We start from the raw sequence: 25,549 nt of genomic DNA on the forward strand, positions 1-25,549 counted from the left end.
TTTGTATAATCACCAGAAAACACAGATGAAAAACCCTTTAAATGTGAAAAAAATAACAAATGTTTTTCTCAATCAGGCAATTGTTTCAGTCTTGTTTCAGAGTTCAATGCGTTAACAGCTAAAATTGGATATTTTATGAACACTGCTAAATCAGTGAGTTTCTTGTCAAGTGAATTAATTTAACATTTCACAATATTTGGTTTGGGATCACAGAGTTTTTTAATCCTGACCTAAGCTTCATAATTAATTCAGTGACCTTGTTATTTCGCAACAATTGCCTTGGAATTATAGAGACTTTTAATCCTGACCTATGTTTCATAATTACTTCAGTAACCTTGTTATTTCGCAACAATTGGCTTGGAATTTGTAATGTCATATATCAGTGACCTATATTTATAAATTGAACGGTTTAAATTGTGTGGTGGTTGAAAACAGGTGCCTTGAAAAGATGCCAAGTATTAGCGAACAATCGGATGATCTGAATGACTTTGAACTTATATATTCGCCTGTGTTAAATTTTGTCCAAAGTAATTGGCAGAATTCGATTTCTGAGAAGGAAATTATTGAATATGGAGTGGATTTTTTTGCTTCACTAAAAATAGTTGAAGCTAAGGCTGATTTATGGTCGAAACTTGCGCCTGATGAAATTCCCCCTCGCCGCAGTGGTGCAAAGTCTGCAACCAGTAATATTAAAGACATGCTCGATCTTTTGAAGAAGTGTGATGAAGCTAGTATCTCTATGCCAACTTATGTTATTAAACTTCCAACTGAAGTTCCAGTGTTGCCGGCTGTGGCCTATTCACAATTGGCCTCTAAAGTTTCTAAAGTTCATCAACTTGTTCAAATTGTGTCAGCAAAGTTGGACAATTATAGCCTCAATTACCCTCAGTTACCAAAACCTATAGGCTCTAATCGCCAGTCAACCACTATTGTCGTCTCTCAAGTGCCGTCTCATCTATCGGATCCAATTAAAAGGAAAGACGCTATTGATAAAATCAGTGGCCATGAACTTGTATCCAGTATTCGCCCGGTTCACGATAAGTGGTATGTAAATATTGATAAATCTGCTGCCGAAGACTTCCGTGCATCTGTTCCCGTCATTCTCGCCGGTACGTCAACCAAAGAAATTTCTAAGAAATATTCGGCCATTATAAAAGGTGTTCCAGAGGATTATGTGATTCAGTCTTTCACAAATTGTAGCGGTATTGTTGCTGCCAAAAGGCTTGGCTCTTCGAAAACAGTTAAGCTTGATTTTGTGGATTCTTTTGCTAAAGCAGCTTATTTCAAAGACGGTGTAAGAATTGGTTATGAATTCTTTAGACTGAGTGAGCTTAAGGAAATTCCAAAGTGTTGTTTTAAGTGCCGATCGCCCAATCACTTCCAGTCTTCTTGTCCCAGTCCTGCGCCCAAATGTGCTCGTTGTGCCGGCCCTCATATTAGTTCAAAAGAAAATCCATGCACTGCCTCACCAAAATGTGCCAATTGCAATGGTGAACACGTGTCCTTTAGCATGTCATGCTCCGTTCTCCGTGGTTTTGCTAGTCAACAAACCTCTAAATGACTTTACAAATTTCAATCATATCGCACAATATCAATGGCACAAAAAATAAAGATGCTTATATTGACGATCTGTACGAGAACTTCGACGTTATCTGCCTGCAAGAAACTTTGTTAACTGCCTCTAGCAGAAATTTCCTTCATCGAAGCTCTGTTCATTCGGTTTTTACTTCTGATGCTGTTACCACGCGTGGCCGCCCTTCTGGAGGCCTGGCCTGTATTTTAAAAAAAAGTATTGATCTTTCGAACCCATCCCTTTTTTATTCGGATAAGCACATTCTTGCTGTTAGAGTAAATAGTACTGTGTTTGCTAATGTTTATCTTCCATATAAAAATAATACAGTGGAGTCAATAAATAAATTTGCTATTACATGCAAGTCTTTAAAGTCCGTAATGAATCGTGTCAAGGAAAATAAACTTGATTTTGTAGTTCTTGGTGACTTTAACACGGATTTGGATGAACAAAGTTATCGATCCCGAGAAATATTGGAGTGCATGCCCCCTTACGTGATTCTGAAGAAAGATTTATCATACTCCTATATCCATCAATCTGGTAGTGTTTCTAATATTGATCATATAATCAGTTCATCACTGCTAAAATGCTCGATTATTCATGTTGATATTGAGTCTGATGACATTGACCATCTATCGCTTTCATTTACTACTGAACTGAAACGTAACCTTTGCAATGTTGCCCCTATTGGGAATTCTAAATGGTTTAAATGTAGTAATTGGAAAAGAGCTGATATTGCTTTATATATATTGTCTTTATCTACACTGCTTAATTGTATTCGTGTGCCTTATCATCTACTCCAATTGCAAGTAAAGGGTAGTAAGCGTGATCTTGATAGATATTATGATGATATAATTAGATGTATGAAAGAAGCTGAAAAAATTGCGGTTCCCCAGGAACGTATTCGTATAAAAACGCGGAAATCTATATGGGCTGCCGATCCTGAATTAAAGAATTTTAAAAATAAGGCAAAACTTTGGCTTCGAATTTGGGTTGATTGTGGTAGACCTATAACGGGGTCTGTTGCGGATATAAAGCAGAAAACAAAGAATGATTATAAAAAGTACCTTAAATCTATTCGTTATAAGGGTATGGAATTTCCAGCCTCTAAAAAGGATTGGTCTAAATTGATCAATTCTGAGAAGCTGGATAAAAGTGATCTTTATAATAGTGATTCGATTTCTAGTTCAACTTGGTATGTTTACTATTCGGGAATTTTTTCCAAAATTAATTTTTTTGTGCAGTCACATTATTCTCGGTATACTTTCTAAAATTCTACCGCCTTCGCTTCATCAGGGCCATATTATTCCAGTATCAATAACTGCTGTTGAAAATGCAATTAAGCAACTGAAATCTTCATCCATTGATATTGATGGTATTAGTGTAAATAATATAAATCCAAAGTGTGTTGTTCTTTTATTTCATTTGCAGTTGTTGTTCCAAATGTGTAACATCTTCTCTGGTTCCGGATAGCTTTCTTTGTGGAAATGTCACCTCAATTCTAAAGCGGGGAAAACTCCCTTCTCAATGTTCATCTTATCGCCCTATAACAACTACGTGTAACTTGAGTAAAATCCTTGAATATATTTTAATTCCTCATTTAAATGAAAATATAAATTTCGGATCGAATCAATTCGGGTTTCAAGCTGGTATTGGTTGTCAACATGCACACCGTGTTCTTTCTTCCGCCCTTAAGAATAGCATGGCTGAGGGGTCGCCACTTTATATGTGTACTTTGGACCTTTCTAAAGCTTTTGACAATGTAGTTCACAGTCAAGCTTTTTTTTCCCTTTTTAATCATGGTGTAAATCTTTCAGTCATTTTTCTTCTTCGTTTTTGGTATGAGAATTCTTTTCTCCGAATTAATAAATCTGGATCTCCGTTTGTCCGTTTATGTCGAGGTGTCAAGCAGGGAGGGGTTTTATCACCTAGTATATTCAAAATGTGCATTTCTGGTATTTTAGATGAAATTAGATCAAATTATTTTATTGGACTCTCAGATGTTTCTTATCTTGCTTATGCAGATGACCTTTTACTTTTGTGTAAAAATAAGCAAGGTCTCTCGTTTATGGTCTCAAAAGTTTCACGTCTATTTTCTAATATTGGTCTTTCTCTTAATGTTGAGAAATGTGAATTTCTAGTTTTTAATGGTCCGACTTCCTCTAATGCTCCCTTAGCTTGTCGCGGTTTTTCAATACCCTTTGTTTCCACCTTTCGGTGGTTGGGTATTACTGTTACGAATTCAATTTCTTGCCTACGGCAGTGCACTGTTCGTGATGTTCAAAAGAAAATTCAAACGGGCTATTCTAAGATAGTTGCTAATCGAGGGAAGTATAATAGACGTGCACTCGGTAGACTATATGCTACATTTTGTGATCATTCTGTCCTTTACCTTTCTGGTCTTTATCCCCTTCTAAAGAAAAAAGATATTAATCAGATTCGGATTTTTTATTTCAGATATTGTAAATTTTTACTTTATCTCCCCCCTTGGTATAGCAATAGGAAGATAATTCGTAAGTTTGATGTCCCTGATATAAGTGCAAAGTTGGCCCTCATGTATGGAAGGTTGTCGGAATCAGCTTTTTATCGTTTATCGCCTCATCATCCTTTGGTCCGTCTGTTCGGTTAATCTCATTGTAGCATAATGTTTTTTCTATTTTTAGTGTATTTTACTTGTAGTGTATTTCATTTTTTTTTTCTTTTTGTTACTCCACAAGTGCCATAACTTGTTATGATGTGGGTTAAAAATAAATTATTATTATTATTATTATTATTAATTTGATTTTTCACCAGTGAGTGCATACAAGTGAAAACCTTTTAAATGTGATGGATGTAAGAAAGGTTTTTCTGCATCAAGCCGTTTGAATTATCACCGAAGAGTCCATACTGGTGAAAAACTGTTTAAGTGTGATGTGTATAAAAAATACTTTTCTCGATCAAGTAATTTGATTTTGACCAGAGAGCATATACATGTGAAAAACCATATAAATGTAATGTATGTAACAAATGCTTTTTTTCAATCAAACAGTTTGATACAGCACCAAAGAGTGCATACAGGTAAAAAAAAGACCGTTTAAATGGGATGAATATAAGAAAGGTTTTTCTGTATCAAGCAGTTTGAATCTGCTCCGAAGAGTGTATATTAGTGACAAACTGTTTAATGTGTTTAGTATATTTAGGCTTAGAAGCTGGTTTCACAAAATGAAAGATATGTTTTTAATTACAATATAGTCATTTGATATTTTAGATGAAGACTCAAATTTATGAGCTTCTAAAATGGCAGACAGATTTCATTTTGGCAATTTGCCTAATGGCAATTTGCCAAAATGGAAAAGATCAGGCTGAATCATCAAAGTTGCTAACTTTGGAAATCACCAGTAATAAAAATTCTGATACATTTGTCTTCTTTAGCCTAAATGAAACTTGGAATGTGCAAGGGTTTACAGTAAAATCTGATAGCGATGAGGACATTTTGTAGCTTAATGCAAACAACATATTTTGACTGCCAATTTTGTAGTATAATTGCAATTTTTGACTGGGATCGTGTCTCTTCTGCTCTTCTCATTGTTGATTTCAATGTAACATGATATTAAGGGACTGATATTTTCCTATATTTGAATCTGACTGCAATCGAAGTAAAAAAATAATTACAATAGTTTCTATAAAATTTCACAGGGATAGTGCCATATTGTTGCAAGTGCAAAAATTGCATATATTGTTCATTTTGAAACTGATTAGGATGCAGCATTAACCTGCTTACAAAATTAAAATCGCCGCAGGCTGAGAGTTAGAGAAAAATAATGCAATTAAAAGTAGCAGTCTGGTTCTTTTTCTATAGTCCTTTAACTACTTATTAGAAATATTTGTAAAATTTTTGCTCTGAATTTGTCGGACAAATCTTTACAACAATATAAAGAAGAAATCGAAAATGTTACTTATGATGGTAATTACTAAACAGTAAGGATACTGTGTACTAGGTCATTTTGTGTGAGTTAAAGACCGTGAAAATATTGTGAAATTATGAGATGCATAACAAAGCCTGTTTCTGTGTAACACTTCTATTCAGTGCAATACAATAACTTGATTAAGTTTATCAATTTCATTTTCTATGAAAATATCTCTAATTTAGTGTATAATATGATTAAAAACACCAATTATCCTAGGTTTACTTTGCTGCACTCTCATGCAAAAATCGCCATTTTTGCATTTTTCTATCATGTATTTCTGGTTTTTACTGCATTTGCATTTTCGGGTATATTAAAACAATTCAACTGAGCTATTGAAAACTGTGTCTACTTAAAAAAAAAGTTTTCTTGCTGAATTCAAAATCTTAAATGTTGCCATTTGCCCTTTAACTAATAATTCTGCTCCTAACCACTCATTGAAGCACCAAGCCCCCCTGAGGCAAACAGAGCTTCATACCCTCCTACTACGTCCCAATCTGTTCAAAACCTCTCTGTTTACACTCCCATCCCCCCCCCGAAAAGTTCCTATTTCACTTAAATCTTTCCTTGCCGTATCTTCCCACCCACCCGGGACGATTTTCTTTTTCTTTTGGTCCTAGATGGTGGGCCAACAAGAACGATTTTTGGCAGTTTGTAATCCTTCATCTTTGGAATGTGCTCTAGCCATGTTAACCGTGCTCTCATTATAGCTCTAGAAAACGGGATAAAAATGTCTAATTTGAATTGAATAGTTTTTCATTTTTGGAACGTCTGCTTTGCACGAGAAGTTTTGTCAAACAGTTCGTGGTAACGAACTGTAGTAAGGAGCGACCCGGCTCAATAGTAACCAAAACTTTTCAGAGGGAATTTTCTCTGGTGGTGTGGGGGGAGGGGTTACGTGGGAGGATCTTTTCAAGGAGGGATTTTTTCATGGGGGAAGAGAATTTTCCAGGAAGGCGTCGGTTTTCCCAGTTTTATTTAAAAAACGACTGGAAATAAAAATAAACAAGTTTTTCAACTGAAAGTAAGAAGCAACATTAAAACTTAAACGAACAGAAATTATTTCGTATATGAGGGGGTTCGTCCCCTAGTCAATACCTCGCTTTTTAAGCTAAAGTTCGAATTTTGTTCTAATTCGTTAAGAATGACCCCTGAATCACGGAGATCGTTTTATTAGAATAAATAGTTCTTTTGAAAGAACTAAAAATACTTTCTGTAAAGAGCGAGGTATTGACGATGGGTTGAACCCCCCTCACATAAGTAATAATTTCTATTCGTTTTAAGTTTTAATGTTGCCCCTTACTTACAGTTGAAAAACTCTTTTTTTATTTAATAGTATCATAGATTCAAGCAGTTCAAATCTTTCGTTAATGCAAACATTAACAGGCTGCTATATGAAGGAAGAAGATTTTTACGGAAAATGACACTTTTCCGTACACCCAGGGATGGAATTACCGAGGGAATGATAAATTAGGAATCATGGCGTGAAATAAATCTTAAAAGTGAATAGCATTAATATACATATAAAAGTAAAATAACACCTGTAAAGGAGAAAATTTTCCTTGTTGTGAGCACTTCCTATTAATTATCAAACTACGCTGCAAGAAATCAAGAGAACTACTGCATGTAAGAGATTAAGCTCGTTAAGAAATAAATCTCTTAAATACGCCACTGCCTACTCGGTTGCGTCTTCCCATGGCGAAGTGCCACCAATAAATCGGCACTGAGTTGGAATTTTTTTAGGAACGGAACATTTTTTAACAATGCCTGTCTTTCTGAAAATATTTTAAGAGGAGCGAAAAAAATCAATCAGGCTGAGGTTTTCTGCTGGATACTTGGGTTTTCCTTTCGCTGTTTACTTGGGATGGAAATATGAGTTTTCCCAGGAGTTCGAAAGATGATTTTTCAGTTGACTAACAACCAGCTTGTCAAATCGAACGCTTTGGTTTTAGTTGACAAGAAATGCAAATAGAAAGAGCTTTACTACAACTTGATGTGAATTTATGCCATTCAGTATAGATATTTTTCCATCAGGTAAAAGTGAAGAGTAGCTTTGATTGTAGCAGTCAATTTGGAGAAGACTCTCGTCAGAGTAGATTAGAATTGTGTAGATTATATCAGTGCATCGGATAAAATAAAGCTTTTGTCAATGTTCCACGTCTATTCGCTTAAGACTGATCCTTACCATTCATTTAAGAATGTAAAACGCATCTGTTGATTTTAGGCTGGCATATAAATTAGCTTCAATATTCTCGAATTAGTCTTATTAGTTTTGGTTTCTAATCTCTTGTTTCCAGCTGCTGGAAAATAAATTCTCTGGCTCTAACGACGAGCAAAAGATACATGTCTACGTCTTCAGTATTATGCCCAACGCTTGTGCAGGTGGAAAAGAAAAGGCTATTAATTGGATAATTTAATTTGAATACATTAGACAATTATATAAAGCAAGTAAGTAGGCTAACCTATGTAAATTTATAAACCCATGTAAAGATATGTAGAAGGTGTCTAACCCAGATAGTAAAAAAAAGGTGGAAAAGATAATTTTTATTCAAAAGCCAGTTTTGCCCCCCCTCCCCGTACACACTAAAAATCTCTAAAATTAGGATATTATACAGAAATTCTTGGAAACACTGTGAAGGTGTCAGAATTTTTTGTTAGGGGGAGAAGAATATGGGCCTGAAGGGTATCTCTTTGCCTATGAGCCGGCCAACATGTAGCAGCTTTGCCAAATGGTTCATGTTCAAATGATCTAGTCATTGATGATTTGTATGGTGTAATTCGTAATTCTTCAATTACAATTGAGGAATTGACATGTTTCGATTGTGTATGATTAATTGATGTTCTGACACAAATATCGTAGTAAATCGTGTTTGTTCGACGTTATTTAGCATATACATTACATACTTCCAAGTTTAAAACTTTCTTTAATTCGGTTTTCTATTTGTGCCGAGTATATTCAGCTTTTAGGTGGGCTGCTATTTCTATGCTGCCATTGGGTTGCTATTTCTATTTCTATGCTGCTAAGTTTATGTGCACGGAGGGTGGAAGAAGCTCCTCCTGAGATTGATTGAGGCTTGATTGATTAGGCTTTACAGTCTAAGTTCAATAAAACGCAGTCCCCTTTGGAGGGGGAAAAGGTGAAGATAGATGCAAGGGGCTCCACCAATGATATTGACCCATATCCTAATATTTCCTTCACTTTACACAACTACCTATCCAGATTGTAAAACCCTTATCTCTAATTTTAGAACATATTTTCAGGTAGAAAAGGCTAGACTCTTTTGACGAAATTTATGAAGGGAATTTTATAAACAGCTGTTCAAGAGGGTGATGAAACAAGTTGCAGCGTGCATTAAAACTGGAAGTGATTCCGGATATCTTCAAGTGTCAAATATATGACAAGAAATTTTGTAGATTTAATGAATTAATAATTTCATTACCGAATGTAATTTTAGTGAAATATTATACATTTTAGAGGGGAATATAAATCTCAGTCTAATTCAAATATTGGTTCATTCTCATTACATTTCTCTTTTCTTTTTTTTAAAAAGCCTTTTAGTAGTATTCTACAATTTTTTTTTTATATAAACCCTAATCATGTGTTACTTTTGAAACACTCACTTTTTATTTATAATTATTATACTAGCTTTAATTTATTTTTCTCTTCCTTTAGAGATAATGAGTTCTACTCTGAGCAATTCTGATGGTGTAATGCAACCAGAACTCTTAGGCCCAAAACTAATCGTTGTCTTGAAAAGGCTGAGAGAGAAGGCAATAGAAGAATTAACTGCTGGGATCTGGCGTTGTGACTCCTGTGGGAAAACCGAGAAATCATCTTTTATGCTGGATCTTCATTTTGACACTGGCTGTGAAAAACTTTCACCAATCGAGTGCGGTGTCTGCCCTGCAGTATTGCGTGAATACAGAGAGTTTGTTCCACATTTTATGGAACACGAAATGGGAGAAACAAGACGATGCCCCATTTGTTTGTGTGAATGTATTGGTGATATAAAACAACATCTAATTATAAAAGGTCACTTTTCACTGACCCCGTCAGAAGAAGACCTACTGAGAAATACATTGATAGTGGTTTCAAAAAATCCGTCCCCTAACGGTTGCTCAAATTCACATGAATTAGAAGCCAAAAGCCTAGAAAATCCGGAAATATTTTCTAATAGTCTCTTGCTCAGTAAACACCGTAGAAAATTAGAAAGACATCCAAGAGCAAAGACGAGGAAAAAACTAGAAAAGTGTGATGTAGGCAAGAAGCGCTTTTCTCATTCAAGCAATTTGATTGGGCGCCAGAGAGTGCTTCTAGTTGAAAAACTGTTTAAATGTGACGTATGTAACAAAGGTTTTTCTCATTCAAGCAGTTTGAATCGGCACCAAAGAGTCCATACTGGTGAAAAACTGTTTCAATGTAATGTGTGTAAAAAAGGTTTTTTTCATTCAAGCAGTTTGAATCGACACCAAAGAGTCCATACTGGTGAAAAACTGTTTCAATGTAATGTGTGTAACAAGTACTTTTCTGTAAACTACAATTTGATCACACACCAGAGAACACACATAGGTGAAAAACTGTTTAAATGTGATGTGTGTAACAAATGCTTTTCCACAAAAGACAAAGGTTTTTCTCAGTACAACAGTTTGATCATGCACCAGAGAGTGCATACAGGTGAAAAACCATTTAAATGTGACGTATGTAACAAATGCTTTTCTGTAAGTGTCAATTTGATCACACACCAGAGAACACACACAGGGGAAAAACCGTTTAAATGTGACGTATGTAACAAATGCTTTTCTGTAAACTACAGTTTGATCACACACCAGAGAACACACACAGGTGAAAAACCGTTTAAATGCGATGTGTGTAACAAATGTTTTTCTCAGTTAAAGAGTTTGATCATGCACCAGAGAGTGCATACAGGTGAAAAACCATTTAAATGTGACGTATGTAACAAAGTTTTTTCTCATTCCAGCACTTTGATTACACACCAGAGAACACACACAGGTGAAAAACCGTTTAAATGTGACGTATGTAACAAAGTTTTTTCTCAATCCGGCACTTTGATTACACACCAGAGAATACACACAGGTGAAAAACCGTTTAAATGCGACAGATGTTACAAAGGGTTTTGTCAGTCAAGCACTTTGATGTCGCACCAAAGAGTGCATACTGGTTAAAGAAATAATTTTCTCGTTCTCATCGTTTGATTGAGCATAAAAAAACTACATACAAGGTAAAAACTGTTGTTTTTTTCTACCTATATAATAGTTGGTTTTATATTTATCCTATTTATTATTTTAGCTGCTTTTATTATCCTTAATCTATCTGGTTAAACTTTTATATCTAGCTGTATGAGACAGGTTATAATGTATAAGATAAGATAAGATCTTATTTCAAAAAAGCGGCTATCACAAGCCCAAAAGGGCCGAATTCGCACTAAGTATCAGTACAAAATTTTAGAATTGCAATCAATAAAAGTCAATCAATAAAAACTTGTAAAGTAAAACAAAGGAAAACAAAAATTAACAAAAGTCTATCTAGCAAGCATTACAAAGTTCGCAATTGAAAAATAAACACTAAAACTCTAAGATAAAAGTAGAGTGAGAACAGGGGGGTTTTTGATTTAAAATTTTAACTATGTGAGGGATGAACGTTCTTCTATATCTTTCAGTGAGGATTTTTCTTGAAGTAAAACGTGGGGGGCGAGTTCGGGGGGTAAATGATCACTAGAGAAAAGAGAAGTATTACGAGGGTTATTCAAGGCATTGTGGGCAAAACGCAAACAAAATTTGCGCTCTCCTTTCCTTAAGGGTGTCTAGATTTGCTCTCCGAAGAAGGGAAATATAAGGCACTTTACCCTCATTGAAGATAATTCTTAGGCATCTTTTTTGAACTGCCTCTATTCTGTTTGACACTTTATTGGAGATGCCAGGATGACAAACAGGACAAGTGTATTCAAGGGTAGGAAGTACAAAAGAGAGAAAAATCCTCAAACAATGCGATTTAGGACATTGAAATTTATTAAAGATTTTGAGGAGAAAGAAAGCAGTATTTTTACGTTTTAATAAATCATTAACGTGGCGATCCCATTTTAAGTCGCTTGAGATGGTAACACTCAGTAATTTCGTAGCATTAATAGACATTTCAGGGGGGATAGGACAGGAGAAAGAAGGGGGAGTTTTTAGGAAACTAATTGTTGAAACTGTTGACTTTAAAGGGCTGACTCTCATATCACTAGCAAGATGGAAGCTGTTTTCCATCTCCAGGTCGGTTTCTGTTTCTTCCCTGCTACTGTTGAGTTGCTGTTGATTAGGCACAAACAAAATTACGACTGTTCTTGAGGTTTAAAGAACAAATGACGAAAATAGCTTTCGGACTGAGTATTCAGAATTCACCCTGCATCCGGATGCTGCATTCTCCGTGAAATAAGCTTTCGGACACGTTCTTAATCAGTTTCATAATATATATATATATATATATATATATATATATATATATATATATATGCATATATATATATATATATATATATATATATATATATATATATATATATATATATATATATATATTAATTTTCTGGATTCAATCCTAACAGGGCTTAATTTAATCCAATTAAGCTGGTTTTGCTTTCTAAGATGTGGAAAAGACTTATTTAATCCAAATAAGTTGTTTTTCTGCTTTAAATTCTTTCCTAAGACTCTTTTTTCACCCTGTTGTTTAAACCTTTCATTCATTCCTTTTTTTGCTTCCCTTTCTGTGATTTGTATCATTTAAATTTGATTAGTCAGCTATTGATTATTACTTTAAGACATGTGAAGAGTAATTTTTATGTTCTGGTACAGTTTGCTTTAAAAGTTATTCTTTGTTTGAGGTATAATGTTTTCAAGTATCCGTCTTGACTATTCAATTGTTTCTTTTCCATTGGATGAAAATCAGCCTCGCTTTAGCTTCTTAAACATTTCAATTTTGTTTTTGTTTTTAATGTCAAATTGGCTATAAGTACATAGGATAATTAAAATAGGTTTCCATTACCTAAGTTGGTTGAGCGGAAGCCTCCAAAATATTTATATCTTTAAAAATCGGAAAAATATTGAAAGCAATTCCTAACGGGAAAGATCTGACGCGGGTGTGTAGCTTTTAGTAGTAGTAAAAGCCAAATAAAAAATTAACATATTGCAAGAGAAACAGCTGAAAATAAGTAAAACATATGGTCTCGAGCTGCTTAAAACAATCTTAATTGTTTTGTTATGTTATATTCTACAAATTTTGTTATTGTGAAAAAAAATCTTTCTTTCATCTTCGGAAACTGCAGAAATATTTTTGAAAACTATTGTTTCAGTTATGAATGGGTTGAAAATGTGTCCAGGGTACAGTTTTCTTATTTGGGTTTCGTGAATACTTCAAGCAAGAAAAGTTAAGAGACAACAAAAACAATGTAAATCTGGTTAAAAACACATCGGTATTTTTTTTTTTTCGAATACGACATATCCTCAGTATCCTATCAAACACTTGACTGTGTCCAAGACACTATCTTATTTGAACGGCTCGATATCTCTGAATCTTGTTTGAAAACGGTGATAAATATTGATAGATATTTGACTGATCATAGTTGTAATAGCTGACTAAATGTTCAAAGTAATGTCAAGTACACTTCAAACTTTTAGTGTCCACTTTAGTGGCTAAAATTTTTTCAGGGTAGCTTGCCTCATCCTGTTTCTTTTCTAAATTTCCCTTTTTTCATACCCCAATGATGTCTGGTCTGGGCTTTATTCAACCCATTTTGTTAAGGAACGTCAAAAAGTCTTATAAATATGGACGTGGATAGACCTCGAAGCCTTAAGAGTAACAACTTCTGCCAAGAGTATGTTTTAGAAACGAAAAGTGAATCTTTGTAAATCAAAAGACATTATCTGCCACTAATTTTCAAAATCATTTGCTAAACATTCAGAATGGCTCTAGAGATCCAGATGAAACTTTCAGGGGCTATTGTCTACTTTCAGGGGATATGTCCAACCTGAAGCTGAAAATAGGTTATAAGCATAAATCTAGCATAGAATTCAAATTTAAAAAATATGCTTTAAAATTTGGAAATAGGAACTAAGAGAATAAATCTGAAAACAAGCAGAAAGAAAAATGTTGAACCAAACAGCTCAAAAATAGCCTTACAGTTGTAATTGCCTTGCCATCCTTATTTTTCTAAGGTGCCACTCAGACGGACACCTAAGCGAAATAAATAGTGCTTATGTTGAGTTTATGCAAGAATTATGTGGTTACATTGGAAGATAAAAATTTTCGTTTTTTGACATAAGGGAGCTTACAATTAACCAATAGAGAAGCAGTTTTTTTGCAAAATATTCAAAACTTGAACATGGCCTATTCATCATAAATTGAACTTGTGGGTGAGAAACTGACTCTATATGAGCTCTCACGGCCTTAGCATAAGGGATAAGATTGCTACTGATGGCGTGGTTTCTTTCTTTCCACAGCCTCTAATTTTTTATTTTCCATTTGGTCAATTTTTAACCCCACTTTGATAGAGGTTCTTAGCCAACCACTGGATTCCACTATTTGACCAGCAGTGGCTTCACGTAAGTGGTACCTTGTGCGTCTCTTATGTTGCCTGTCTGAGTTCCGGCTAGGAAGTCAAAAAAATCCTTTTTTGACAACAAAGTTTTTCAACTTTTCAATAATCTGCCGTCTTCACCAGAAAGCAGCCCCCAGGGCATAACTTATAACAACCGTCTCCTGGCCCAGGAGGGTTGTGTTGAAACCAGAGTTTTGTTGCGGGACTTTTTAACTATTTCTAACAAAATGGCTATCTCAAAATTTTTACCTGATGCATTTGGGGGAAAAGGGCGCGTGGGGAGAGGGGGAGGCTTGTTGCCCTCCGATTTCTTATACCTCTTAAAAGGTGAACAAGAACTTTTACTTTCCAAACAAATTAGCCCTCTCTGACGTATGTACGAGCATCCCCTCCATAGGAACCATATATGCCCCCAGTGCATAACTTACAACGCCTGCCCCCCCGGGCCCTGTGGGGTGATTTCGACACCAGAGTTTTTGTTATCTAGCTTTTTAACTATTTTTAACAAAATGGCTATCTCAAAATTTTGTATCTGATGCATTTGGGGGAAATGAGCGAGAAGGGGAGGGGGCCTTGTTGCCCTCTGATCTCTTTTGACTCTTAAAAAGTGAACTAGAACTTTCACTTTAAAAAAAAGATGAACCTTCTCTGAAGTTGATACGAGCTTCCCTTCTATAAGAGTCATATATACCTCCAGGGCATAACTTACGACGCCTACCTCCGAGCCTTAGGGGGTTGTTTCGACACAGGAAATCTTTTTATCTGACCTATGAACTATTCTTAACAAAATGGCTATCTCAATGTTTTTATCCGATACATTTGGGGGAAATAAGGCGTGGGGGGGAGGCTATCTGACCTCCGATCACTTTTGACTGTTAAAAAGTGAATTACAACTTTCAATTTCTAATCAAATTAGCATTCTGAAGTTTATACGAACATTTCTTCCATAAGAACCATATATGCCCCCAGGATATAGCTTACAACTGCTGCCCCTGGGCTGTGGGGGGCTTTTTCCCCATCGTAATTTTTGTTATATGACCTTTTAACTATTTTTAACGAAATGTGTATCTCGAGGTTTTCATCTGATGCATTTGGGGAAAATGGGGACTAGCTGTCCTTCTATCACTTTTGACTCTTAAAAACTAAGCTAGAATTTTCAACTTTCAATCAAATTAGCCTTTTTTGAAGTTTATCCTAGCATTCCTTCAATATGAGCCCTATATGAATCCAGGCCATAACTTACGTCTGTCCCGGGCCCTGGAGGGCTGTGTCCACTTTGGAATTTTGTTATCTGACCTCCGAACCATTTTTGACAAAATGGCTATCTTGAAATTTCTTATCTGATTCATTTGTTGAAAAATGTGTCGGGGGAGGCTTACTGCCCTCCGGTCATTTTGACTCTTAAAAATCCAACTAGAACGTTCAATTTCCAATCAAGTTAGCCCTCCTGAAGCTTATACAAGCATCCCTTCCATAAGAACAATATATGTAGTTGCCCTCCGATCTGTTTTTGCTCTTAAAAAGTGAACAAGGACTTTCCCCTTCCAAGCAAATTAAACTTCTCTGATGTATATACGAGCATCCCTTTTATATGAACTATATATGCCCCAAGGCATAACTTACAATGCCTGCCCCCGGGCCCTGTGGGGTTGTTTTGACACCAGAGTTTTGTTATCAAACTTTTGAACTATCTTTAACGAATTGCCTATCACAAAATTTTATCTGATGCATTTTGGGGAAAAGGAGCATGGAGGGAGAGCGGGGCTAGTTGCCTTCTAGTCTCTCATAAAAAGTTTTGGACTTCCTGCGAAGTTGTTAAGATTAATGTTTTGATTACATTGTGATTGAGGAGGGGCATTCTAAGCTTTATTTGCCTCAAGTGGCTTGGTACTTTAGTGAGTTGTTAGTAGTAAAAATTGAATGGAAGAATCCTAAAACGATCTTAAACTAAAATGAGTCATCGATTCAAAGTTGAAACTAATAAATTTACTACAAACAGAATCATTTCTTTCAAGTAGTGGAGATGATCCGTATCTACTATCCTCATTTTTTTATTCAAGAGTAATGGTGTTTGTCAGTGGCTTTTTTGGGAGGGGGAATCGATCCCCCCTCAATAATTTGGAAAAAAAAATTATTAAGTAACAGACAAACTGTTGCTCGTTTTAAGTTTCAACTTCGTTCTTTACTTTGAGCACCAACAATTTTTTTTGTTAATTAATCCATAATTGTTCTTAATTTTTTTACATGCAAAAAAAGAAACAGGGGCTACACTTCTTAATATGTTCTACATTATTATTTATACAAATATACCGTCGTAAAAATTTTGTCAAGTAAATAGGTGAGCCTAGTTATGGGAAATATTACGAAAATGTACTATACTTCCTGTTTCGCCACCTTCGCGAAGGTTAAATTTTCTCCCTTGATAAGAAAGGTCCTTTACTTCCTATAATCTATCAGTTCAATATAAAATTTCCTTGTTTTATAACATTCAAAATGGATATGAATACACCCTTTATATCTACAAATAGGACATAGATGGGATCACTGAAAGACATGAAATCACTGAAAACCAGTAGTTTATTCATTAAAAAATGAAAAGAAATCAATAAAAAAGATACTAAGACTTAATGCTTTTTATAATAATATTTGTACTGTAGCTAGATAGGTCAAATCGGTTGTAGCTTAGTCATAGAAGTTAGTAGAGAGGAGGGATCAGCTCCAGAAATGCTTTAATTGTTTTAATTTTTGCGTTCATATTTGAATCAGAACTCCAACATAACTCCAAATTGTTTTATTTGTAATTGAAACGCCTAGTGAGCGCTGATTGCGTCCTATTTGTTGCATTTTGGATTCATTTACTAACCCATTAATGTAGAACTGTCTCTTAGCAATACCACGTTAACTTACTTTAACTTGCTTTTGCTTTTCCAAATATTTCTTTTAACCAGCTCCAAACAAAAGAATTGACATAGATGTGTTGAGGATTATTATTCTTATTAGTCGTTTTTCACCCAACGTTAGCGCTACGTATGTGACAATTATCTCCGCATCCACATGCTGTACGAAGTATCTGCTACAAGTATAATAAAGTGAATCCAAACATTATACGTGTGTTTTTCTCACAAATCAAAAATTTTCTGACTACAAATAAGCAGTACTAATGCATACTCTTTGTCCATTTTAGAGGATAATTTCTGCAGGAAGGGGGGAGATCTGTCCTCCGAATTTTTTCAATGGACAACATCTTTTCCAATTAATATTTATTTTAAGAATGAACAGAAAACCCAAAGTGGACTTTCTGGGTACTTTGTGTCACTTTATGATTGTCTTGTAAAGTCAAACTTATAAAGAGCAATTAAGTATATAGTTTATTTTATAAATGAGCACAGAATTAGTTCTCTATGGTGTACATGTGTCTGACCCAGCTTTTAGTGCACCATGTGGCACTTTATGACGCCCTTTTATAGTCTTGGCAAATAACAAAACGATACGATATAAGATTTATTTTTATGAGCCCTTGAACAGCTCTCTGTGATTTTCCAGTGTATAAATTGTGACAAAGAAAAATAAGACAACGTATCGCTGCTGCCCATGTAAAAAAAAGCTATATTTTCTTCTTGTTCAATGAGGGTGGTTGTATCTTTCATGAATAAAGTTTCAACAATGGTAATTTAAAGGATATACTTTTGATTTGCTAAGACATCATTTTCAAATGCATCTGAATGACTTGATACACAGAGCCAATGAAATAGTGTGTCGTTCAACTGCGAGATTTTGTCTCCTATGATAGGCACGGGATTTGAAGAAATTGGAATGGGGATAGGAAGTTTGAAGCATTTCCCTTCCTTCTAATTCAATTTAGGATAGAACTTGATCTGCATTATATCAGATAGCTTAAAAACTCAAAAATATTGGGGAGACAATCTAGACCTTAATCATGTATTAGTTTTGAAAGCTCACTTTTTATTTATAATTGTTATGCTAGCTTTAATTTATTTTTCTCTAATCTTTAGAGATAATGAGCTCTACTCCGAGAAATTCTGATGGTACAATTCAACCAGAACTCTTAGGCCCAAAACTAACCATTGTCGTGAAAAGGCTGAGAGAGAAGGCTATAGAAGAATTAACTGCTGCGATCTGATGTTTTGACTCCTGTGGCGAAACCGAGAAATCATTTTTGATGGTAGATCTACATTTTGGCACTGGCTGTGAAAAACTTTCACTAATCGAGTGTAATGTCTGCCATGAAATAGTTTGTGATTATACAGATTTTATTCCACATTTTTTTAAACACCAAATGGGAGAAACAAGAAGATGCCCCATTTGTTTGTGTGAATGTATTGGCGATATAAAACAACATCTAATACTAAAAGGTCACTTTTCACCGACCCTGTCAGAACTAGACCTACAGGGAAATCCATTGTTAGCGGTTTCACAGAATCCGTCCACTAGCACTTCCTCAAATTCGGGACCAATAGCAAAGGGCCTAGACAATAAGGAAACAGTCAAATAGCCGCTTGTATAGTAAAAACCGTAGAAAATTAGAAAGACATCCAAGAATAAATACGGGAGAAAAACTATATAGGTGTGATCTATGCAAGAAACGCATTTCTTATTCAAGCAATTTGATTGTGCACCAGAGCGCATACAGGTGAAAAACCATTTAATGTGAAATATGTAACAAATTTTTTTTCTCAATCAAGCAATCTGGTAAAGCACAAGAGAGTTCACACAGGTGAAAAACTGTTTAAGTGTGATGTATGTAACAAATGTTTTTCCCGATCAAACAGTTTGATAGTACACCAGAGAGTACATACTGGTAAAAATCTGTTTAAATGTGATGCATGAAAGAAATGTTTTTCTGTGTAAAGCAGTTTGAATTTGCACTGAAAAGTGCATACTGGTGACAAACCGTTTAAATGTGATGTGTGTAAGAAATGGTTTTCTCGATCAAGCAGTTTAGACAAGCATAAAAAACTACATTTAGGTGAAAAACTGTATATATGAAATGTATGTAACAAATACTTTTCTTTAAACGGCAATTTGATTAAACAACAGAAAACACACACAGGTGAAAAACTGTTTAAATATGATTTATGTAACAGATGCTTTTCTCATTCAAGTAATTTGATTTGCACCAGTGAGTGCACACAGGTAAAAACTGTTTAAATGTAATTTGTGGAAGAAATGCTTTTTGCGAACTCACCATTTGAACAAGCCTAAAAAACTATATATATGCGAGAAACCCCTCAAACCTGGTATTTGTTAGAAGGAATTCTCTTAAGTGCTTCAATGCACATCAAGTATTTCACACACTGAAGAAAAAAAAAACTAACTTTGAGTTTGAGGTGTGGGGTGCGGTTGAGGTTGAAATGTGTGCAACTATCTGTTGTAGACAAAATAGTTTTTGCTGTTAGACATATAGTGTATATTCAAATGGATAGTAGTTTTTAATGCGTTTGGTTTTCCTCTTGTCTTGCTGAATTAGTCTGTATCTTTCTTGAAGTTGCTGTTTTCAAGTTGATTTATCATTTTTTGTTTTATTTTCTGTCAATTTATTTATTGTTTATACATCTATTTTATCCTTTGTGTAGCCTTTGTAATGAATAATTTAAGTTAATTTGTTAAGTGAAATTATACAGTATGAAATACTGCATTATTTTTAATATTGAAATTTAAAACGAAATATTTGGCATCAAATGTCGACTTTGACGACAGTTATAAATATTTTGAAGCTGTAGAATCAGAATACCCGTATAGCCGAATACCCGTACGGAAACATACGAGAAAGAGATAAAACCAAAAGTGAAACTATTCCCAAATTATCTCAATAATTTTATTTGTTTTTGGGTAGAGAGGATATGGGAACTTACACATCATACCTCATTCTCAACATCCCTCCCCTTAGAATAATCGAAACTATGTGCGGACATAGAAGGAAGTTAAATCATATGCAATCCTTATCTCAAAGGCTGTGAGGGAAGTCGTAAGTAAGTCTTAGTTATTGAACCTTTTAATTCCACTCGAACATTTTTCTTTTTCAATTTTAATCGTTGTTGAGAAGTACGTAATGCTGGATACCCTTAAATTTCTGTTGCCTTTTAAAACTGTTGTAAAATTTGCAATTTTCAGTTAAATAAAGCCTGCTGGAAGTTTGCATGTCAAATTTTTCCATACGAAAAGGCCTGATAGAAAAAATGGTAATACATAGAAAAATGTCCTTTTTAATCAGGCTCCACTATTGATCTGCCTGTCATAAATTTAATAGCTTCGAAACAGGGTCGAGTGTCTTTATGGCGGAAGGTTTTGTTTTGGACCAAAATAAAGGAATTATATGTATAATTGATATATTTTTTTATAGATAGCCATTTTGTTTTGCTTGGTAATCCTAATTAATATTTTTAATTTAAAGTAAAAGGGAGAAAATAAATGTCATTATATCAATGTTATAATGTTCAATGTTATATTTAGATTCGTTTATTCTATTATAGCTGTCAGCAATTACTGAAGGTTTTGAGGTACTGTAGATCTTTCATTCTCAAATGGAAGTCCTTCTATATTGTACAAAGTGTGCGGTTTCGGGTATTTTAAGATGAAGAATATCATAGAAATCATTGTTGACGACTTTCGTAAAGGTATCATTGAGCTAGATAGTCTATAGAGGTGTATAAAGTCAGCCATGATAATTTACTCCTGCGTAGTGTACGAAACTAAATCCCTTACGGTTATGATAGGTGGCGTTGGTTGCTATTTTCTACGACGGATTTGGAAGTTTCACTTTCTTAGCTTCCCCTACTTAGTAGATTATGTCCATAGCCGTAATTTTGTAAAATGCACTAGAACATATGTAGGATCAGTAGCAGGTCATACAAAGGGCACCATGAAAACTGTCATATAAGTGAAAGCATATTTTCATGATCTAAAAGTTAGAAGAATAGATTTTGCACGGGGTTGAATCGAGATCGAATCTGAGGTTTTAGTTTAAAAGGAGTTTCAGTTAAAACTTCAAGTTTATTTTGACCCAATATTAAATTTTCCTTAAGAAGGTTGCTTCTTTGCTTTGTAACTATTTTCAATTGATTGTTACATAACTTGGCATAAGCTATGAGCAGAACGACTAAATATGTAACTCGTTCAGTGGGTTTTTTAGCAGAAGGTGTTATGCTTGACGAAAGTAAAAAAAAAAATACAAAGATAATTGACATAATTTTTTCTGTTTTATAGTTTGCCATTTTGTTTTGCTAGGTAGCGTAATATTTCTAATATAATCTACGTAGGAGAAAAGAAAGTAATTGTAATGAAGAGATGTATTCAGGTTATTATTTCTTTTTTATAATTATCAGCATACGTCTTACGTCTGAAGCTTTTGAATAAGTGTAAGTGTTTCATTGTCGCTTGAAAGTCCTTCCCTATAATGTACAGTTTTCAGTTTTAGAAATAAAAATTTTACAGAACTAATTGGAGCCAACGTCCGTTATGGTTTCAAGGAGTTAGAGAACCTAGGGATATTTTATTTTTATTCCACTGTGGTAATTTACCCTTGCATAGGGGATAAAAATAAATATATTCCATTTTGGCTATGCCAGAGGGTATCGTTTATTAAGAGTTTCCGTTTTATGCTTCTCCTTACTTTCTTCCTCTGTTTTCCTTTTTCCTGAGTTCCCTTACTCATTAGAGTACGAACTTTAATCAGATCTGCAATATATACATACATTTTCTTGATTCAATCCTAACAGGGCTTTATTTAATCCAATTAAGTTGTTTCAGCCTTCTAAAATGTGGAGAACCCTTATTTCATCCAACTAAATTATTTTTCAACTTTAAATTCTTTCCCTAAACTTTTTTACCCTTGTTTTTAAACCTGTCATTCATTCCTTTTTGCTTCCCTTTCTGTGATTTGTATCATTTAAATTTGATTAGTCAGCTATTGATTATTATTTTAAGACGTGTGAAGAGTTATTAACATCGCTTTTTAAACATTTTAATTTTGTTTTTAATGTAAAATCGGATATATGTACGTAGGACAGTTCAAATAGGTTTCCATTACCTAAGTTGGTTGAGCGGAAGCCTCCAAACTATCTATATCTTTAAAAATCGGAACAAATATTCATTGGCTAAAAATCAGCCTCACTTTGGCTTCTTAAACATTTAAATTTTGTTTTTGTTTTAAATCTCAAATAGGCTATAATTGCAAAGGACATTTAAAATATGTTTCTATTACATCTATTGGTTGAGTGGAAACTTCCGAACTATCTATATCATTAAAAATTGCAAAAAAAATATATTTTGAATTCAATTCCTAATTGGAAAGATCTGACACGAGTATGTAGCTTTTAGTAATAGAGAAAACCAATAAAAATGAATATATTGCGGGAGAAACAGCTGAAAATCATTAAAATATATGGTCTTGAGCTGCATAAAATAATATAATTGTTTTTCATGGTATGTTCTACAAATATTGTTATTGTGAAAAATATAAAAATCTTTTTTTCATCTTTGGAAACTGTAGAAATATTTTTGAAAACTGCTTTTTTCAGTTTTGAATGGGCTGAAGATGTGTCCAGGGTCCAGTTTTCTTATTTGAGTTTCGTGGATACTTCAAGCAATAAAAGTTAAGAAACAACAAAAACAGATAAATCTGGTTAAAAACATGCGTCTTTTTGAGAATCTGGCCTGGATGGCTAACAAAAAAGAAGTTGTATACAGCATATAAACAAATATATTTTCACTTAGGCTCACAAGTTTCCCTAAATTCTCTTTTCTACAAGGCATTACCTTGAAGATTCAGTCAGCTTTTGCAATTATGATCAGTCAAATGTTTATCAATATTTAACACATTTTTCAAACAAGATTCAGAGATATCGATCCGTTCAAATAAGATTTTATTGCAGGACTTGATCAAGCGTTTGGTAAGATACTGAGGATAGGTCACATTCACTAAGAAAAAATAATAATAAAAAAAATTCATTAATGTGAACATCCTAAATTGTTCACAGTCACTAAGTTTAAACTAGACAGTTGCTTGGACAAAACAAATGTTCAATTTTGTTTATAGTAACATTATATATAGAGCAAAGCAAACGTTGCATGGGCAACGTGAGGTGTTGCGTTAACCTCTATTCGGCTTCGCCGAGTAAAGTATCTTGAGAGCAACACTTTGGTTTTGTTTTTCTTGCTTCGATTAAACGCTCGAGCTATTAGTCTGTAAGGATCTCAAAATAAATAAGAGGTACACCAAATCGCAAAAGTCGCAAACTCATCATTGCAACTAGCAAAAGTTGCAAACCCCTCATTGCTGAAGACAATTGTAGCCTAACAGCCAATTATTACTTATAAGTCCTTTAAATGTCTTACCATTGAAACTAAATTGGTTTTACCATCAAATACACCGGAAACAAATAATAGGTACACTAACTAGCAAAAGTTGCGAATCCCACATTGACGAAGACGATTATGAGCTAAACAGCCGACTGGTGCTTAAACTCCCCCATTTGTCTCAAAATTGGTATTGGCCTATTTGTGGGTTCAGTGTGTACCTTCTTGATGAAGTTGTCAATCTCTTTAAATTTTCAAAATGGTATATCTCATGAAGGAATTTCTCCTAACCGAATATGGATGACATATACTTTGATCAGCTCATCAAGAGCTATTGACTGCCGTAAAAAGTCCAAACTTTGAAAGGAGCAAAGGATACACTCTAATTTCCTTAGCAATGAGAGAACTTTTAAATTCTAAGAAGTGCGTGTGATAACATTTCTCTACTGCAATCCCAAGTACGAAAAACCAAATGATAAAGTCAGCTGAAATTACGAACAGAAATGGGTAGAAACACAAGCAAAAACCATCCTTTTTGCCCCAGGCAAAAGTTCTACGAAGCTTTCCTAAATGCAAAGTCATATTTATCAATCTGGCCTAAGGTCCATACTTTCTGTAAAAACCGCAGATGTAAGACCTTAACCATTTTCTAGGAATAAGCTAAAATCGGGGTGCGAGCAAAAAAAAAACACGACAAAACCAAAGTGTCAGTCTCGCAACACAATTAGTCCATGAGCCCTGCAGGCAGCAGGGCGACGTCTATATTCTGATTGGTGGAATAATTATCTGAAGTTTATGATCTACTTTTTGCTGAATGGTTTATTCCTGTTTGTTATCTTGATGATGTTTTATCATTGCAACTCTGCTTTTGCAGAAATTGAGGGTGTGTTCCAGCTGACGGTTTTTTAGTAACTGCAGTTACTGCGCGGTAACTGCCCATTTCTAACTGCAGTAGAGCCAGTGGGAACGGCACAGTAAGCTGACTAGCAGTAGCGTCATTTTCGAATTAAATGCATGTGTTTAAATTTAAGGGACAGTTTAATGCTGATTAGTATAATTTTTTTATTCCTTCTGTTTCAGAGCATTTAGAGAGGTTCTAAGCCAACCATGGGCATTTGGCTGTCACAAGTGATTTTGCTCAAATGAGCTGGTGAAAAATAAATAGATTTTATACTTTTTTTTATTATTTCAAGACTAGAATATCACAAAACTAAGCATTCAAATTGCTTGATTGTATCTTCAGCATATACAATCCCTGATGGAGTTTTGTTGATACCTGTCTTAAATTGATTTGTCTAAATAAAATGGGCCTATAGCATTTACAGGATAGTAGTGGGACAACTATAGCAAGTTTTTTTTTCAATATTCTACTTTTTTTAAATAATTATTGTTCTCTGGTCAAATTTGTGTTCCCTGCTAAGTGGTAGGCACTCTGGGCTGGAATGCTTTGTCCAAGGGGTACAGGTTTAATTCCTGGTATTGTCGGTTTATTTTGTTTTGGATAGGGGTTGGTGATATGACTAACCTCAGCTACAAGTGGCCTAACTTTAAATGAGTACAGATTGAAATCTAGGGACAGTAAGAAGGTAGGGCATGCAAGAGCATAGGCTGGCTGGTCCCTAGCTTCCTATTGCACTACCTGGCTAAAGGACCACCTGGTCCTTTACTGGCCTACTGACTTAGCCATAGAAACTTTCTTTCAAACCCAAAGTAAAAATGAAGAATACCAGTATGATGGTCCTTCTATTTCTCTGAAATGTGGATGTATGGACAAGAGTGTGGGTCATGAGAGATAGCTTGTGAATGTAATTGGGGTGAATGTTCTGCAAGATTTAAAAAATTTATGACTGTTGCTCAGGTTGGCAACTGAACACAGAAGTATAATTTTGTTATTTGTTTTTCTTTGTGACTATCATGCTTATTTAATGTCCAGTATTTTAAAGTTAATCTTCTTTAATTTGTCTTTAATTGCCATGGCCCTAGGGCTTAAATACAATAAAACCTACTTATATCCATTGATTTTCTTTAAATAGATAGTAGCTCTATGTTTCCTAGCTTCAGTATATTTAAATGTAATTGTGAGACCAGGGATTACAAAGTAGGTGAAAACTTGCAAATGAACCTCT

The 25,549-nt window shown here is 34.6% G+C and overlaps 1 protein-coding gene across 1 annotated transcript; it reads left to right on the forward strand.

The window, feature by feature from the left end:
* Positions 1-6,436: 6,436 nt before the first annotated feature.
* Positions 6,437-21,550, forward strand: LOC136037050 (zinc finger protein OZF-like). The gene is made up of 3 exons (XM_065719479.1): positions 6,437-7,962; positions 9,188-10,754; positions 18,122-21,550. Exon 2 carries the CDS (start codon positions 9,193-9,195, stop codon positions 10,696-10,698), a length of 1,506 nt encoding a protein of 501 aa, XP_065575551.1. The 5' UTR covers positions 6,437-7,962; positions 9,188-9,192; the 3' UTR covers positions 10,699-10,754; positions 18,122-21,550.
* Positions 21,551-25,549: the final 3,999 nt, after the last annotated feature.

Source organism: Artemia franciscana, chromosome 16, assembly GCF_032884065.1.
Source record: "Artemia franciscana chromosome 16, ASM3288406v1, whole genome shotgun sequence".
Taxonomy (NCBI): Eukaryota; Metazoa; Arthropoda; class Branchiopoda; order Anostraca; family Artemiidae; genus Artemia; species Artemia franciscana.

Excerpts from the sequence above, each read along its gene's own strand:
- LOC136037050 (XM_065719479.1), top strand. The coding sequence starts at position 9,193 with ATGAGTTCTACTCTGAGCAATTCTGATGGTGTAATGCAACCAGAACTC.